Below are 19,136 nucleotides of genomic sequence, written 5' to 3'. Positions count from 1 at the left end.
TCACTCTTAATATGATCATATCCTACTGGGGCTTAGAACCAAATACATGCATTGGTTAGAAATTTATTTCTGGCTGGGCGTGGTGGCTCACGCCTGTAATCCCAGCACTTTGGGAGGCTGAGGTGACGGATCACTTGAGGTCAGGAGTTCGAGACCAGCCTGGCCAATATGGTGAAACCCCATCTCTACTAAAAATACAAACATTAGCCAGGCATGATGGCAGGTTCCTGTAATCCCAGCTACTCGGGAAGCTGAGGCAGGAGAATAGCTTGAACCCAGTAGGCAGAGGCTGCAGTGAGCTAAGATTACGCCATTGCACTCCAGCCTGGGTAACACAGCGAGACTCCATCTCAAAAAAAAAAAGAAATTAATTTCTGGAAATAACATAGGTAAATTCATATTCCTTAAAAAAAAAAAAAAAGATAAACACAAAAAGTCTAACAATAAAATGGCATTTTTGCACTAGAAGGTCCCTTAGACAATCTTCTTAGTACAATTCTTCTGTTCGAAATATAAAAACCTGAAGTCTGAAGAGGTTATGTGACTTGCTCAGCTAAAGAACCACATCTAGAAACCAAGGTCAGTTCTTTCATGTCAAACACCAATTTTTCAATAATAAAAAGCAAACATGCTTAAAGAATGTAAACATTCTCAGAGCTACATAAGGTGGTACTGAGATGCAGTTTCTCAATAAAGAGAAAAACACAGTTTTTAGTTTCGACAGACAAATGAGTAAAATATATATCTTTATATATTTTATATACATAAAGTATCTTTATGGATATTATATCTTTATATATTATTTATATATCTTACATATATTTAACATATAATTATTTCTAAAACAAGAAAAACAACTCTTGTATTTGATATGTAGGTTTATTGTACACATATACATAGTCAAGAGCCTACTCTCAACCATACAGATGACTCTACTCTTAAATTTATTAGATGGAAAAGTTCTCTGCCATAGCTTCTCTTGATAAGAAGAGTTTAGTCTCAGAGCAAAAAGCACAACAAAAGATTCTATTGATACAAAATCAACAAAGTGAAAATGTATGCTGTGATTCTCACAGTAAAATTGTAAATAATCTAAATTATAATTTAATTGTAGATCACTTAGAAGTTATTTTTTAAATAATTTACTTAGCATTATAACCAAATACATTTTAACATAATATGTAAAAATTCAAAATTTCACTGTATTCTGGAAAACAATGTAACATCCACATATAAATACTAACAAAAAATAATAGGTATATAAGGCCAGATGTGTGGCAGGAATGAGTTACTAGAAATGCCTAATACATATGGCTTTTAAGAATGGAGTTATTTCTACTTTCAAAACCTAATGGTTACATTTTCTGAGTTTAAATCATAGTCATGAGCATCTATCATATGTCAGCTACAATTTCTATGCAAAGCACTAGAAAAAGAAATGAACAGGTCTGTGGTTCAAAGGCCATCCCTTACAGTCTTACAGGGGCTACACTGTAATCAAGGCTTGCTTGCTCTTCAACATTACTAAATGTAGGGCAATGAGTACATAAAGTGAAACTTGGTTCTCCCTCAAAGAGCCAGTGGGTAGCCTAGGAGGCACAGACCATGACAATGTAATATAATAAATACTAACAGAGATAATTAATACATGTGTTGTAATACACATAATAAGGGCAATTAATCCTGCCAAAGGGCAAGAGGAAGCAGAAAGCAAGCCAAGTAGGCATGAGAATGCAAATGCGTAGCAAGCGAAGAAAGCTGGATGACCAGCTGGGAAGTGGTTTGAGAGACTAGCTGGTGGTCAGATGAGGAGGACTCTGAAAGGAAAGAAGAGCTGGGCATGGTAGCACGTGCCTATAATCCCAGCTACTCAGGAGGCTGAGGTGGGAGGACTGGGCTTGAGCCTAGGAGTTCAAGGCCAGCCTGGATAACATGGCAAGACCTTGTCTCTTAAGAAAAGCAATACATGGAAGGGGTATACGCTTGCTCCTAGAAGCTTGGCTTAAGAGAGCTTTTTTAATTCTCGGTACTACCCTTTGAAGCACAGAATACCCACAGTTGACATGTGAGGGTCATCTATAAACTGAGCTCAGGAAATGGAGCTTGAGAGAAGCAACTTGCTCAAGATTTCACATAACTAGTAAGTGGCAGAGCTGGAATCTCAAATCTGGTCTGTCTGATGGCAAAGACCATGCTGTTTCCACTATTCCAGACTGCCTGGATAGCATCTTGGAGGAATCTGACTTTTATTCTGATGGAAATGAGAATTTGAGGGTTTTTAAAAGAACCAGTGTGGTTAAGCCTGCATTTTAGAAAGATAACTTCTGACAGCATTGTATGGAATGCTTTGAAATTCACAGGGAAACTAGTTAGAGAATTACTGTAAAAAAGTAGACAAGAAAAGATTTAAGAGTTTAGACTGGGATAATAATGACAGTAGAAGTAGAGAAGAAGGGATGAATGAATGAGTTATTCAAGACTTTGAATTACTAAGACTCAGTGCCAGAAGTCCTAGCCAGAGCAACTAGGCAAGAGAAAGAAAGAAAAGGCATCCAAATAGGAAAGCTCAAACTATCTCTCTTTACTGACAATACGATTCTATACCTAGAAAACCCTAAAGACTCTGCCAAAAGGCTCCAGGAATCAAGAAACAACTTCACTAGAGTTTCGGGATGCCAAATCAATGTAGAAAGATCAGTAGTAGCATTTCTATACACCAATAACTTAGTTCAAGCTCAGAGTCAAACCGAGAACACAACACACATAAAAAGATACCTAGGAATACATCTAACCACGAAGGTAAAAGATCTCTACAAGAACTACAAAACACTGCCGAAAAAATCAAAGATGGCCAGGCTTGGTGGCTCATGCCTATAATCCCGGCACTTTGGGAGGCCAAGGCAGGCTGATCACGAGGTCAGGAGATCAAGACCATCCTGGCTAACGCAGTGAAACCCCGTCTCTACTAAAAAATACAAAAGAAAGTAGCCGGGAATGGTGGTACGCACCTGTAATCCCAGCTACTCGGGAGGCTGAGGCAAGAGAATCGCTTGAATCTGGGAGGCAGAGGTTGCAGTGAGCCAAGATCACACCACTGCACTCCAGCCTGGGTGACAGAGTGAGACTCCATCTCAAAAAAAAAAAAGAAAAAAGAAAAAAATCAAAGATGACACAAACAAACGGAAAAAGCATTCTATTCTCATGGACTGAAACAATCAATATCATTAAAATGGCCATACTGACCAAAGGAATCTACTGATTCAAGGCTATTCCTAGCAAACCACAACGTCATTTTTCACAGAATTAGAAAAAATTATTCTAAAATTCATATAGAACCAAAAAAAGAGCCCCAAATAGCCAAAGCAATCCTAAGGAAAAGAAAAAAGAAAAGGAAAAAAAGCCAGAGGCATCACATTACCTGACTTCAGACTATAAGGCTACAGTAAGCAAAACAGCATGGTACTGGTACAAAAACAGACATACAGACCAGTGGAACAGAATAGAGAACCCAGAAATAAAGCCTCACACCTACAGCCATCTGATATTCAACAAAGTTCACAAAAAATAAACAGTGGTGAAAGGATTCCTTATTCAATAAATGGTGCTAGGATAGCTGGCTAGTCATATGCAGAAAATGAAACTGTACCCCTACCTTGCACCACACACAAAAATTAATTCAAGATGGAGTAAAGATATAAATGTAAGACCTCAAACTATAAGAATCCTAGAAGAAAACCTATGAAACACCATTCTGGACATCGGCCTTGGGCAAGAATTTGTGACTAAGTCCCCAAAAGCAATTGCAATGAAAACAAAAATTGACAAATGGGACCCATTTAAACTAAAGAGCTTCTGCACAGCAAAATAAACTATCAACAGAGTAAACAAACAACCTATAAAATGGGAGAAAATACTCACAAACTGCATCTGACAAAGGTCTAATGTCCAGAATCTATAAGGAGCTTGATTCAACAAGCATAAAACAACCCCATTAAAAAGTGGGCAAAAGACACGAACAGATACTTTCCAAAAGAAGACACACAAACAGCCAACACACAAGAAAAAATGCTCAACGGTAATCATCAGAGAAATGCAAATGAAAACCACAATGAGATATCATCTCACACCAGTCAGAATGGCTACTAAAAAGCCAAAAAACAACAGATGCTGGTGAGATCTGGGAAGAAAAGGGAAACTTATACACTGTTGTATATAAGTGAGAAAAAGGAACACTTATACACTGTTGGTGGGAATGTAAATTAGTTCAGCCACTATAGAAAGCAGTTTGGAGATTTCTCAAAGAACTTAAAACAGGACTACCATTCCACCCAGCAATCCCACTACTGAGTACATAGCCAAAACAAAATAAATCATTCTACCAAAAAGACACATGCACTCACATGTTCATCGCAGAACTATTCACAATAGCAAAGACATGGAATCAACCTAAGTGCCCATCAGCAATGGACCGGATAAAGAAAATATGGTACATACACACCATGATGCAGCCATAAAAAAGAATGAAATCATGTCCTTTGCAGCAACATGGACGCAGCTGGAGGCCATTATCCTAAATAAATTAATGCAGGAACAGAAAATCAAATACCACATGAACTCACTTAAAAGTGGGAGCTAAACACTGGGTATACATGGACATAAAGATGGCAGCAACAGACACGGAAGACTATTAGAGGGGGAAGAAGGGAGGGGGAAGGAGGGAGGGGAGCAAGGGTTGAAAAACTAACTACTGGATACCACGCTCACTACCTGGGTGACGGGATCATCTGTACCCCAAACCTCAGCATCATGCAATGTACTCATAAAACAAACCTTCACATGTACCCCCTGAATCTGAAAGTTGAAATTTCAAAAAATAAAAACTAAGACTCAGTGACCTACCCCACTGACAAGCAAAATGAAAGATTTCCAGCTTGCATGACTCCGAGTAGATGCTACTAATTAAAATAAGAAGAAAGAGGGGAAGAGGACAGAGAGGAGGCCAGAAGAGAAGAGAGCTTCTGAACATGAGTTTTCTTTGAGTCTATAAATCATTAGGAAATAAGACTCTGGACCAGACATGGTGGTCACGCCTATAATCCCAGCACTTTGGGAGGCCAAGGCAGGAGGATCGCTGGAGGCCAGGAGTTTGAAACCAGCCTGGGCAAAATAACAAGACCCCATCTCTACAAAAACAAACAAACAAACAAACAAAAAATGGCCGGGTGCAGTGGCTCACGCCTGTAATCCCAGCACTTTGGGAGGCCAAGGCAGGTGGATCATCTGAGGTCAGGAGTTTGTGATCAGCCTGACCAATACAGTGAAACCTTGTCCTATTAAAAATACAAAAAAATTAGCCAGGCATGGTGGCAAATCCAGCCACTCAGGAGGCTAAGGCAGAAGAATCGCTTGAACCAGGGAGGCGGAGGTTGCAGTGAGCAGAAATCATGCCATTGCACTGCAGCCTGGGCGGCAAGAGTGAAACTCTGTCTCAAAAAAAAAAATAGCTGGGCATAGTGTCACACCTATAGTCACAGCTACTCAGGAGGCTGAGCTGGGAGGATTGCTTGAACCCAGGAGTTTGTGGTGACAGTGAGCTATGATCTCACCACTGTACTCTAGGCCTGGGCAACTGAATAAGACCTCATTTCTAAAAATAAAATAAAAGAAAGAAAGGAAATAAGACTCAAGAAATATCAGGAGAGTAGTGTGGGTTGGAAATAGAGAGCTGGGAAGCAAACAATACTTGTTCACTGTAGTTGAAATCAAGAAAGTGGGCAAGATAGCCCAAAAAGCTTGAGAAAAGAGCTGCACGCAGTAACTAAGTCAGAAAGAATTAGGAGGGAGTAGTGTGTGGGACTCAAGAGAGCAGGTGGTTTCATGAAATAACGAGAGGTTAAAAGCATTTAATTTGCTACTGGAAGGTTAAAGAGGATGGCCAGTGGCTTTAGAAATTAGGTGGCCACTGGTGACCTTTATAAGAGAAGTTCCTATAGTGGTGAGGTAAAAAAAAAAAAAAGAGAGAGATAATTAAATAGGAAGTAAAGAACTATAGAGAGTGCAGATAAATTTGGTACTGATGGGAAAGAAAAATATTAGATGTTAGGTGAAAAACACTGAAAGCTGTAAAGCACGTATTTTTATTTTAAGTTCCGGGGATACATGTGCAAAACGTGCAGGTTTATTACAGAGGTATACATGTGCCATGGTGGTGTGCTGCACGTATCGACCTGTCATCTAGGTTTTAAGCCTCACATGCATTAAGTATTTCTCCTAATGCTCTCCCTTCCCTTGTCCCCCACCCACAGACAGCCCCAGTGTGTGATGTTCCCCTCCCTGTGTCCATGAAGTACATTGATTTAAAAAAAAACAACACAGTAGTTTTCTCTCTTTAGTTTTTGAAACTTTGCTACCATCAATAAAAGATATATTTGTGGCTAGGTGCAGTGGCTCACACCTGCAATTCCAGCACTTTGGGAGGCCAAGAAAGGAGGATCACTTGAGCCCAGGAATTCAAGACCAGCCTAGACAACACAGCAAAACCTTTTCTCTACCAAAAAATAATAATAACAAAAATGTTTTTAAGCGATACATTTACATTACACAAAGTTTACTTGTTGAACTGTGTTCCAAAAAGTCTATGTCTGAGAAAGCCTCAAGATTTAACAAAGTCATACTATATACCATAATGTTTTGTGACTTGAAAAGGAAAAGAAATATATTCTCATTCAGGAGATGGCTGAATTAACATTTATAGTGTCTTTTGAAGGGGATGCTATAACTTTTCAATTTATTCAAGTTTGTAACTCTTGCTACAAACTGAGATTTAAATAGGTAAATCCCTTCCCTCTTCTGAGAGTAAGCAAAAATATTCCCACCAACTTCAAAATTGAATCAATCTTTTTATGTACTAGTTAATAGGATTCCAAAATTAAATAAATGAATATGAAAGTTCTACTGTCATTCGACTCCATGTGCAGCAGGAAAAAGAAGACAAGGAGACAGTGTAAATAAGAATAATGCTAAGTTACTATCCATCTCCAAAGTTCATTCTAACACAGACACACATACCTCCCATCACTCAGTAGGCTATAAAGGAACCAAAAAGAACTGGCCTGATAGATGTTTTGGGGAAAACTGATGATTTAGCAATGCTGCTGCTTTCCTGAGTCAATGTGGAATCATTCCTGATGACTACACTATTTTCCCCAATAACAGAATACTCAACTTTAACTTCTCAGTCTAATTACAATGACCACCTGTGGAATTCAAACTGCATGCTAATTATGACACAGAACTTTATGCCTCCATTCAAACATTATTCAGAATCATACATTATTAAAACAGCTAAAGGTCAACATTCATGGATATTCACACCAACTATAATTCACAAAAGGCAGCTACACTGTAAACATTAACAATGCAGGTACGAAAGCTATTAGAACACTAACTATAATTTTAAAATAGGGATCCAAAGTGAATTTGAATCAAGATACATACAGTAGCTTAATAGTTCTCAAAACATATACTTAAAATTAAAAGGAGACTGAAGATAGTACACACAGAATTTTAAATATCTGGTATCTATATTTCATACTATCTCATTTCCCAAATAGTGTCTCAGATACTTCATTCAGATGCTTGGAGGTCATTTACATGTCCTAACACTAACAACTCTGCTCCTAGATTCTAATTATTTCACACACTAATACGTGGTTTTTTGGGGGTTTTTTGTTTGTTTTTTGAGGCGGAATCTCACTCTGTCGCCCAGGCTGAAGTGCAGCGGCGCGATCTCGGCTCACTGCAACCTCTGCCTCCCGGGTTCAAGCGATTCTTCTGCCTCAGCCTCCTGAGCAGCTGGGACTATGTGCCACCACCCCCGACTAATTTTTGTATTTCTAGTAGAGATGGGGTTTCACCTTATTGACCAGGCTGGTCTTGAACTCCTGACCTCGTGATCCGCCCACCTTGGCCTCCCAAAGGTGGCATGAGCCACCGCGCCCAGCCTGTTTTTTTGTTTGTTTGTTTGAGATGGAGTCTCGCTCTGTCAACTCTACTCCTAGATTCTAGTTATTTCACACACTAATACATGGTTTTTGTTTTTTTAAAGAAGATCAATGCAATATGAAAGCATACAAATTCTGAGTGGGGTTGGCCACGGCAGGTTGTCTACAAAGTTATAACCTATACACTGGCTTTGTTTTATGTTTGATGGAAGTGTTTAAACATTATCAGCTTTTAAAAAATTATTCTTTAGAAGCTTAACTTCGTACAAATTAATTTTGTTTCCTAATCTAATTAAACGATATTTTTGTGTTTAGTTCATAAAATTACAAAGACAAATTTCACTATAAAAACACACAAAACTAATTCTATCAGGATCAGAATAGGAAATTCACTTAAAATTCTCTAAAACACAAACTTTCAAAGCTAAAAAAAGAATGTGCCTGGGCACGGTGGCTCACACAGTGGCTCAAGCACTTTGAGAGGCCGAGGTGGGTGGATCACCTGAGGTCAGAAGTTCAAGACCAGCCTGGCTAACATGGTGAAACCCTGTCTCTACTAAAAAATACAAAAATTAGCCGGGCGTGGTGGCACGTGCCTGTAGTCCCAGCTACTCAGGAGGCTGAGGCAGGAGAATCGCTTGAACCCAAGAGGCGGAGGTTGTAGTGAGCCGAGATCGTGCCAATGCACTCCAGCCTGGGTGACAGAGCGAGACTCTGTCTCAAAAAAAAAAAAAGTAAAATAAATTTTAAAGAAATAATTAATATAAAATTGATTCTATTTCAAGAACATAATAAAAATGTAGGCATGGAGTAGACTTTTTTTTACATATAAAATCAATTTAACTATATCTAGAAGTTTAAAAATTCTTTTACTAACTTTCACATATAATAATAACACTTTAAATCAGATTCAAGTAGTTCTAAATTAAGTCAATCTTTAAGTGCTACTTACAATCCAGAAGGCAAATTACTAGCTGCAGTGATGCCAAAGAAATACTGCATAGCTTCGATGAGGAGAAAGTCAAATAAGGCTGACAAAACCCAGGAACCCAGCAAAAACGACTACAAAATAAAACAGCAGAGAAATTATAGAGATGAGTCTCCTAAAAATAAACTAACATTTATTCAGCTAGAATCAGCTCAGAGGTGTGTATTCATATGTATGTGTGTGTGTATGTATATATACACATGCATATGTGTGTATATATATTCGAAATTATTTGTTTTTATTAAAATAGACTTTAGAAAATGGGCGGGGTAAACCCATATTGCTCAAATGTATTAACATCCATAATTTTCAAGTATGTTGAAGATATATTTTTAACAAGTAAAACACAAACCACTAAGCAAAATAAATTATAATTTTATTAAAGTCAAAGTATTAAAATTTGTATTAGTGTTCACAACGAATACTACATATTATCATTATCACTATTATTATTATGCTAGTGTCTTACATTTTAAAATTTTCTTTGGTTAATGTCCATGTGCCTCAAATCAGATACAGAACAGTGTAATTAAAAAGATAACTGTAAATAACAACACCAAGTTTAACAAAATAAAATCCATTTAAATAAAATTTTTTTCTACAGCCTAAGTAGCAAAGACAAAATACATAAAAACTTACTGCAAATTTTCTGCTTCCATATCTTCTTTCAAATATCCTAAAATTATAAATAAGCAGACTACTGCAGAAAGTATCTTTCAAATCAAGGCAAATTATTCTTCCACATATCAACCTCCAAATCTAGATGGGGATTTAAAAAAGAACAATAAACAAGAGTAAAATTTGTTCGGGTCTCTTCCTTAGCAAATTTGTTATGTTTACACTGCCTATTTTTAATGTCCTAAACAAAATCATAATGCACACACCAAAGCAAAACTATATATGTATGTTCTCTGAGCTCAAGTCTCTCATAGCAAAAATTCCTCCCAACAATGGCACGAAAGGTACTTGAATTTTTTTGTGCTTATAAGAAAACATATTCTCATTAAGATAAAAGAAAACTGCCTATAAGAAATTTCAGGATCACGTTTAGTAAGATTTTTAAAAATTATATAGTAAACTAGAATGAAAGGCTAACAAATGTTCATTTTTATGTTATTGAATAAGACAAAGTTGTAACTGAAAAACAACTTAGGTTTAAATTCAAAAATATACATTTCTGAGCTTAATTTTAATCATCAACCTACTTCATAGCAACTATGCAAAGTAATTTATGGCAACTGCTGCTAAATATGACTAGGTTTGAAATATTAGTTTATTTAAATCATTGTTTCACCCAACTTCTGGCTGCATAAAAAACATATAAGGGGACACACCAAAAAAAAAAAAAAAAAAAAAGAGCTACTCAAAGGCCTATTTTTGAGTCTGCTTAAACATTTTTCAGATTTTTAAAGATAATCCCAATGACATTTGCCAAACATCCTAATCTTATTTCCCCTTCACAATGACCTTATGAGATAGGTAAAACAAATATTAATTCCAACTTTTCTTTGTATTTTTATTGTGGTAAAACAGATATAAAAGTTAAAATTTTAACTATTGAGTATACAATTCAGTGGTATTAAGCAAATTCACAATATTGTACAGCCATCACCACTATCTATTTCCAGAATTCTTCATCATCCTAGACAGAAATGCCATGTTAACTTCCTGTTCCCTCTCCCCTTAGCCCCAGGAAACACTATTCTACTTAATGTCTCTATGAATTTGCTTATATTAGATACCTCATGTAAGTAAGATCATTTATTTGTGCTTTTGCATTTGCTCATTTCACTTTGCATAATATTTTCAAGGTTCATGGTAAAGCATGTATCAATCTCATTCTCAATTATAGTTGAATAATATTCTATGGTATGTATACACCACATTTTGTTTATCCATGTATCTGTTAATAGACATTTGGGTTTCTACCTTTTTGCTATTGTGAATAATGCTGCTGCGAACATTGGTAACTCTTTTTTTTTTTTTTTTTTGAGACAGGGTCTCACTCTGTTGCCCAGGCTGTAGTACAGTGATGTGATCACATCTCACTGCAGGCTCAACCCTCTGAGACTGAATCAATACTCGCACCTCACCCTCCTGAGTAGCTGGGACTACAGGTGTGCACCACCACACCCATCTAATTTTTGTATTTTTTGTAGAGATGGTGTTTTGCCATGTTGCCCAGGCTGGTCTTGAACTCCTGGGCTCAAGCAATCCATCCACAAGCGTTGGCCTCCCAAAGTCCTGAGATTACAGGTGTGAGCCACCATACTCAGCCAACTGTCTTAAGGAAAAAGAGGCACAGAGAAACTAAAGTTTGTAAAGTCATACAACCTGTGCTCTTGCCAACAGAAATAAGAATACAAATGAGAAGTCTGAGCATATCAACTGTCAAAACATGTCACATATGTCTCTACTCCAAGCAAGACACCAGGCAGAGTCTTTGTCATGACTGTACTGGCCACCAGAGTTCATCTCACCTGCCAGCCCAGCTGAACTGGGATGGCTGCCTCTAAGGCTGTGTTGAGGCCATAGCTGGGCTCCAGGAGAAACAGTACCGGAGTCACACTGAAACTTTAGGCAGCATATACCTCCATCAATATGATCTATGAGGCAGTACACATGAGAGCACATAGGAAACTGTCAAGTACTTTACCAATGTCAGATGATGATGACTGTCATCTCCTCAGAACATCAGATTCAAAAACCGTAAGAGGCAGCTCCAAGTCCTCTATCCCCACATTTAATATTACAATGAAAATACTCTACTCAGGGATAAGCTCTGAGAGCCACTAAGAAAATCTGAGGATTAAGGAAATTGAGAGCTTGTAATTACTAAGATATAACAAACTGCATTTCTAGAACCCCATTTTTTTCAGTTAATGAAAATAAAGCTGCTAGTTACAGTTTTAAATAATTTATGTGTTGCAATCATACTCAAGGACACAAAACTATGAGAACTGGTATAAGAATAAACCACTGCATATTGTTATACAGGTGAATGTCCCCTAAAGACTGATAACTGGCTACCGGCTTGCACTCAGCAAAGCACTGCTTCTGCAACTCAACCTAAAGAAAACTGACTGTACCTCTGCATTAACTGCCAAAATCTGGAAGTTTAGAACTTACAAAATAAAGCCCTTCATCAACTGAGCCCTCCTGGACTTCTCCAATCTAAGCCTGGGTTTGCCTCAAAGCATGCTTCCTGTACCACACTCCTAAGGGTCTGAAATTCATGTTACTTCCTGAAGTAAAATGCCCTTCCCTCTCTTCATTGCTAATTAACAGTCATCCCTTCTTTTGGACCAAACTGAAGGCTCACACCCCTAAGACTCTCCAGAGGTATGCCCCCAATACTGGTCCCTATCTCCTTGATCGCCCCCCAAGGATGTCATGTACACCTGTGACCTACAGAATCACGTTCTTATGTGTATGTGTGTGTTTAGATTTCCCAAGGCAGAACTGAAACTCCCATATCTCTCATGAACACACACTGAGAGCCTCTTAGGTGTTTTAAGTGTTAATGTGGATGTGGCTATTCCCATTCCTGGACAGAAGAGTGGTCCTCTTCCATCCAAGCAGGTCACCACCTTTAAAGCACAGATGCCCACAGAGTGGGCTTAGCCAAACGAACCAAATTAACTCCAGAAATTAGGAAGGTATCAACCCAAGGCCTGGGGGCCCTTACATTAGTGGTCCTCAAAGCCAGCCATACACTAGAATCCCCTAGGGGTTGTTTTTAAATGTACAGCAATGACCAGGCGCCACCACCAGCCTCTGTGACTCAGTTGTTCTGGGGCGAGATACTGGGTTTATATAAATCTAGGTATAAATTATACCTTCACATAAGTATAGATATGGAGACAGATCTTTGAAGTTTTTTCAGGTGATTCTAATGTGTGTCCAGGGTTGAGAATGACTGCATTATAGCAACTGAAATAATACAGAAGCTATACTATCTTCTGACAAATCAGCAATATGGATAAATAACTGAAAGACCTGCACAGGAAGTTGGTGAAGCCAATCTAAGCAATGGTATTAATTATATTACTATGAAGAAAAGGTGTCAGTGTTCAAGAAATGGATTATTATGCTTAAAATGGGCTAACCAAGTGTTTAGCAAAGAAAGGGTAGCAGTCATATACCAGAATTTGCACTAACACTCCAATTCATAGACAAGAACCCAGCACTAGCATTTTCAACAAGATCAGTCCAGAAACCTTGAAAAGTACTTCTGCTCTTTCCCAAAGCAGAAACTCAAGAGAAATTTCTTACTTCGTTTAACCACCACTGTAAAAGTTATCATAAATTCATAATCTGATACAGCTGACAGAGCCTAGCTCCTCTAATCAAATATTCAAACTGAGACAAGGTTTTGGCAAAGCTAAGTATGCATACTGGGCATTAAAAAAAAGATTTAACATTGTTTTTAATTCCCTTGAAGTTATAAATTGCACTTCTGTGAGTAAAAAGTGAAACTGAAAACAAATGTGCCTAATAAAAGGAAATATTGCTATTGCTTCATTATTATCTGTTTTGCTGAAAAATCAATAACTAGAAGTTACTTAATGAAATATTAATAATAAATATTTCTTACAAATTGGGGGCTTTGCGGGACTAACAGCAGGAAGAAAAAGCAAATCTAGAGAAAAAAAAAAACAAAACTGTCCTCTCTCCTCCCAGGGGCCAATGAGGCAGAGCTCACCTGGAAGTCGTTCTTGACTGCGTGGAGGTCATACACAAAGAGCTTCTGGCAGTGAGGCAGGAGGAGGGCTAGCAGGAGGGAGAGGGCACTGGGGACCAGCAGAAGGCTCTTCGACAGAGGCGCCTTGTCTGGAGGGAAAAAGGAAACCACTTTCAGAATAATTGTTCCTAAGATTTAAAAAACTACATGGGTGAAAAGCAAGATAATTCACTTCTTTTAAATCAGAATGAAGACAAAGTCCAGAAACTCTGAAATTTGGTTCTAACATCCACTTTCAAAACATCGACCTGGAGATGTAAGTGATCAAAAGACACTGGAAACAAGCAGAATGCCCCAGCAGGGCTTCATTGCCAGTTGGCTCTTAAATGAGACCAAGTTTACTGCCAGAACTTCCATAGAACACTTTTCAGAAAATGGCTACCCAAGTGTAAAGAAATAGAGAAGTGTGTTTTCTATCAAATCAGCCAGTTAGCTCCTGAGCATGCACAAAACTCATACATACATAAAAATACATTTTTAATTTCATTTTTTTAATTGATACATATTAGGGAACACATTTTGAGAGTACATGTGATAATCTGATACATTCATATAATCACATCCAGAGAGTCTCACTTTGTCGCCCAAACTGGAGTGCAGTGGCGCAATCTCGGCTCACTGCAACTTCCACCTCCCCGGTTCAAGCGATTCTCCTGCCTCAGTCTCCTGAGTAGCTGGGATTACAGGCACGTGCCACCACACCTGGCTAATTTTTGTATTCTTAGTAGAGACCATGTTTCGCCATGTTGGCCAGGCTGGTCTCAAACTCCTGGGCTCAAGCGATCCTCCTGCCTCGGCCTCCCAAAGTGCTGGGATTACAGGCATGGGCCACGGCACCCAGCCTGGGTAATTATCTTAAATATCTCTCTTTTCTTTAGGCTGAATTATTCTCTTCTAGCTATTCTGAAACATACGATAGATTAGTGTCAACTACAGACACGCTCCTGACCTACTGAACACCGTCTTATTTCTTCTAAGTGTATATTTGTACCCATTAATCAACCTCTTTTTATCCCCCTCTCCCTCCTACCCTTCCCAGCCTCTGATAACCACCAACCTACTCTCTATCTTCATGAGATCCACTATTTTAGCTTCCACGTGTGAGAACATGCAATCTTTGTCTTTTTGTTCTTAGCTTATTTCACTTACATGTCTTCTAGTTCCATCCATGCTGCTGCAAATGACAGCATTTCATTCTTTTTATAGCTGAATAATATTCCACTGTGTATGTGTGTGTGTACATATATATATATGTACACACACACACAAAATTTTCTTTATCTATCGTCCATTTTTTTCCCATTCATTGGAAACTCAAAAGAGGCAACTAGTCAATAAAAATGAAAGTATACAACAAAGAAGGCCAGGCCTGGTGGCTCACAAGTGCATTGATGGACACTTCAGTTGATTCCACATTTTGGCTATTGTGAATAGTGCTGCAATAAGCATGCAAGTGCAGATATCTCTTTGAAATACTGATTTCCTTTCTTTTGAATATATATCCAGTAGTGGATCATATGGTAGTTTTATTTATTTATTTTGTTTTAAGAACCTCCGTACTGTTTTCCATCGTGACTGTACTAATTTACATTCCCACCAATAGTGTACCAGAGTTCCCCATTCTCCAAATCCTGGCCAGCCTCTGTTTTGTTTGGTGATTGTTGCTGTTTTTGAGAGAGTTTTGCTCTTTCGCCCAGGCTGGAATGAAGCGGTGCGATCTCGGCTCACTGCAACCTCTGCCCCCCGGGTTCAAGTGATTCTCCTGCCTCAGCCTACTGAGTACCTGGGATTAGAGGCACCCACCACCATGCCCAGCTAATTTCTGTATTTTTAGTAGAGACGGGGTTTCACCATGTTGGCCAGGCTGGTCTTGAACTCCTGACCTCAGGTAAACCACCCACCTCGGCCTCCCAAAGTACTAGGATTACAGGCATGAGCCACCATGCCCAGCAGCCAGCCTCTGTTATTCCTGTCTTTTTGATAAAAGCCATTCTAACTCGGGTGAAATATCTCATTGTGGTTTTTATTTGCATTTCTCTGATGATCAATAATGTTGAGTACCTTTTCATAGGCCTGTTGGCCATTTGTATGTCTTCTTTTGAGAAATGTCTATTCAGATCTTTTGCCCAATTTTAAAATGGATTATTTGGGTTTTTGCTATTGAGTTGTTTGAGCTCCTTACAAATTCTGGTTACTAATCCCTTGTCGGATAGATTAATCTGCAAGTATTGCAAGTATTTTCTCCCATTCTGTGGGTTATCTCTTTGTTGACTGTTTCTTTTGCTGTGCAACAGGAAGTTTTTAGTTTGATTTAATCCCATTTGTCTATTTTTCCTTTGGCTGTCTGTGCTTTTGAGGTCTTACACAAAAAATCTTTGTCCAGACCAATGTCCTGGAGCATTTCTCCAACATTTTCTGCTAGTAGCTTCATAGTTTCAGGTCTTAGACTTAAGTCTTTAATCCATTTCGATTTGATTTTTATATATAGTAAGAAATATGGGTCTTTCATTTTTCTGCATATGGTTAACCAGTTTTGCCAGCACAATTTTTTTTGAGACAGGGTCTCACTCTATTGCCCAAGCTGGAGTCCAGTGGCATGATCACAGCTCACTGCAGCCTTGAATTCCTGGGCTCAAGTGATCCTCCCACCTCAGCCTCCCTAGTAGCTGGGACTACAGGCACAAGCCACCACACCTGGCTAATTTTTTTTTGGAGAGACAGTCTTGCCATGTTGATCAGGCTGGTCTCAAACTCCTAGCCTCAAGTGATCCTCTCGCCTTAGCCTCCCAAAGGGTTAGGATGATAGGCATGAGCCACTGCACTCGGCCCCAGCACAATTTTTTTGAAGGGACTGTCCTTTCTCCATTGTATGTTCTTGGTGCCTTTTTTGGCTGCAAACGCATGGATTTGTATCTGGGTCTTCTAATCTGCTCCACTGGTCTATGTGTCTGTTTTTATGTGAGTATCCTGCTGATTTGGTTACTCTGTAGTATATTTTGAAGTCAGGTACTGTGATACTTCATCTTGTTCTTTTTGCTCAGGATTGCTTTGGCTACTCAGAATCTTTTGTGTTTCCATATAAATTTTAGGATTTTTTTTTCTATTTCTGTGAAGCATGTCATTGATATTTTGAGAGGACTGCATTGAATCTGTAAATTGCTTTAGGTAGTATTGCCATTTTAACAATACTAATTCTTCCAAACCATAAGCATGGAATACCCTTTCATTTTTTTATGTCCTCTTCAAGTTCTTTCATCAGTGTTTGATAGTTTTCCTTGCACATATATTGCACATCTTTGGTTAATTGATTCCTGGGTGTTTTGTTTTTAAAAAATTAAAAGAGGCTAAAAGTGTTAATACTGCTGACTGTAGTGGCCTCCTGAGATTTTCCACCATGAGTACAACTGGAGCCCAGGTCAGTTTTCCAGGAGAGGCTAGTATGATCTCCGCCTTGTACTAAAAGCAGTCACGCCCCTCTTCCTCCTTGATCTAGTCATTTACATATTAAGTATGACAGAATTATACTACTGAGGGTATTTTAGAAACTATAAATGTCTTCTCTCTTCCCTCTGATATGAGAGAAAAAAAGAAGCAAATTATGTTTTCTTCTAGCTCACTTTTTTCCCCAATAGAACAAAATATCAGCTTTTACCTACTCAGGAACATTTCTTTCAAGTATGTCATTTAATCAAAATGTACACTATTGTGAGACATCTAGGTAGCCTCTTCTCTCCCTCTGGTCTTCCTTGGTTCCACCTTTGTGTTTTCATGCCTTCCTCTCTCATAAACCCTGAAAACATGCCCCTGAAGCTACTTGCTGAGCTAATCCATGGGAAAGAACAAGAGCTATGAGAAGGGAAAGGACCTGAGGCCCAGAAGACTTGGCCTTGAACCTTCATTTTCACACTTACTGATGCTTGTCATTGGACACAGTATTTGACCTCTCTGAGCTTCAGTCACTTCATCTGACCTAATTCTCAGGGTTATGCTAAGAATGAAGTGAGGTAATGCATGTAGAAATGGACAGCACAGGCCGGGCACGGTGGCTCACGCCTGTAATACCAGCACTTTGGGAGGCCGAGGCGGGCGGATCACCTGAGGTCAGGAGTTTGAGACCAGCCTGGCCAACATGGCGAAACCCCGTCTCTACTAAAAATACAAAAAAATTAGCCGGGCGTGGTGGCAAGTGCCTATAATCCCACTTGGGATGCTGAGGCGGGAGAATCACTTGAATCGCTTGAACCTGGAAGGTGGTGGTTGCAGTGAGCCGAAATGGTGCCACTGCACTCCAGCCTGGGCGACAGAGCGAGACTCCATCTCAAAAAAAAAAAAAAAAAAGAAATGGCTAGCACAGTGTCCGGCCCACGATGGAGACTCAGAAAAATAAAGTGAATCTCAATCTAGCAAAACCGCCGAAATAACATGCTTTCCTTGGAAATAATTACTTTATATAATAACCCTGTACCTCCCTTTGTATGGGAGCTCTGTTTTCACTCTATTAAATCTTGCAACTGAAAAAATAATAATAATAATAAAATAATAACCCTGTAATATTCATAGTATCAAAAGACTAGTCTTGAGAACTCAAGTGGTACCAGCAGATTTGGTTACAAAAACATGGCTGAGATTTCCATCAAATAATGAAATACTTAAGCTTCATCAGGAACCAAAAACACTGCCTTTTTTTTTCTCTTAATATAGTTGTTTTCTCCCATCCTTTTACTGTGAAAAAGTTTACAATTAAGACTTACACTAGGGGTTACATAATGATAATTTTGATAATTCTGTCATTACTTTTCTATTTCTTAGCTGGCCTTCTGTCTTCATTCTCCTTGTATCTCGGTATCACTCTACACTCATGGATTTTTACTTAGTCAATGTGTTACAATCAGTTGCATTCTTTTTCCAACGTTCAAACTGTCCAGGTGGAAGCCCTTTGACCAGCTCCTGTGGCCTTTCAACCATGGCCCTCAACGCCTGCTCTGGCTGCCCCACCTACCTATTCATCTTCCTTGCTTTAGGCTCACCTGTACCCGCCCTGCCCAAGACCTAGAATTTCTCTAAGGATCCCTGTTAGGGAACGTTGGGAAATGGTCTTTAGAAACCAAATCTGAGGCCAGGTGCAGTGGCTCATGCCTATAATCCCAGCACTTTGGGAGACCCAAGGCAAGCAGATCATGAGGTCAAGAGTTCAAGACCAGCCTGGCCAACATAGTGAAACCCTGCCTCTACTAAAAATACAAAAATTAGCTGGGCATGGTGGTGCGTGCCTGTAGTCCCAGCTACTTGGGAGGCTGAGGCTGGAGAATCACTTGAACCTGGGTAGTGGAGGTTGCAGTGAGCTGAGATCACACCACTGCACTCCAGCTTGGGCAACAGAGTAAGACTTCGCCTCAAAAAA

At 39.0% G+C, this 19,136-nt stretch overlaps 1 protein-coding gene across 2 annotated transcripts in view; it reads right to left on the bottom strand.

Moving 5' to 3' along the window:
- UBAC2 (UBA domain containing 2) overlaps positions 1-19,136 on the bottom strand; it is a 185,085-nt gene that overhangs the window by 132,849 nt on the left and 33,100 nt on the right. For both annotated transcript variants that reach the window (XM_002824384.6, XM_054529170.2), the window contains exons 2-4: positions 13,697-13,824; positions 9,631-9,750; positions 8,956-9,065 (exon numbers count right to left, since the gene is read on the bottom strand). In XM_002824384.6, coding sequence (XP_002824430.3) covers positions 8,956-9,065; positions 9,631-9,750; positions 13,697-13,824 — 358 coding nt within the window. The remainder of the gene's footprint in view (positions 1-8,955; positions 9,066-9,630; positions 9,751-13,696; positions 13,825-19,136) is intronic.

This window comes from Pongo abelii, chromosome 14 (genome assembly GCF_028885655.2).
Source record: "Pongo abelii isolate AG06213 chromosome 14, NHGRI_mPonAbe1-v2.0_pri, whole genome shotgun sequence".
In the NCBI taxonomy this organism is placed as follows: Eukaryota; Metazoa; Chordata; class Mammalia; order Primates; family Hominidae; genus Pongo; species Pongo abelii.
This window is presented reverse-complemented; position numbering and strand designations above follow the sequence as displayed.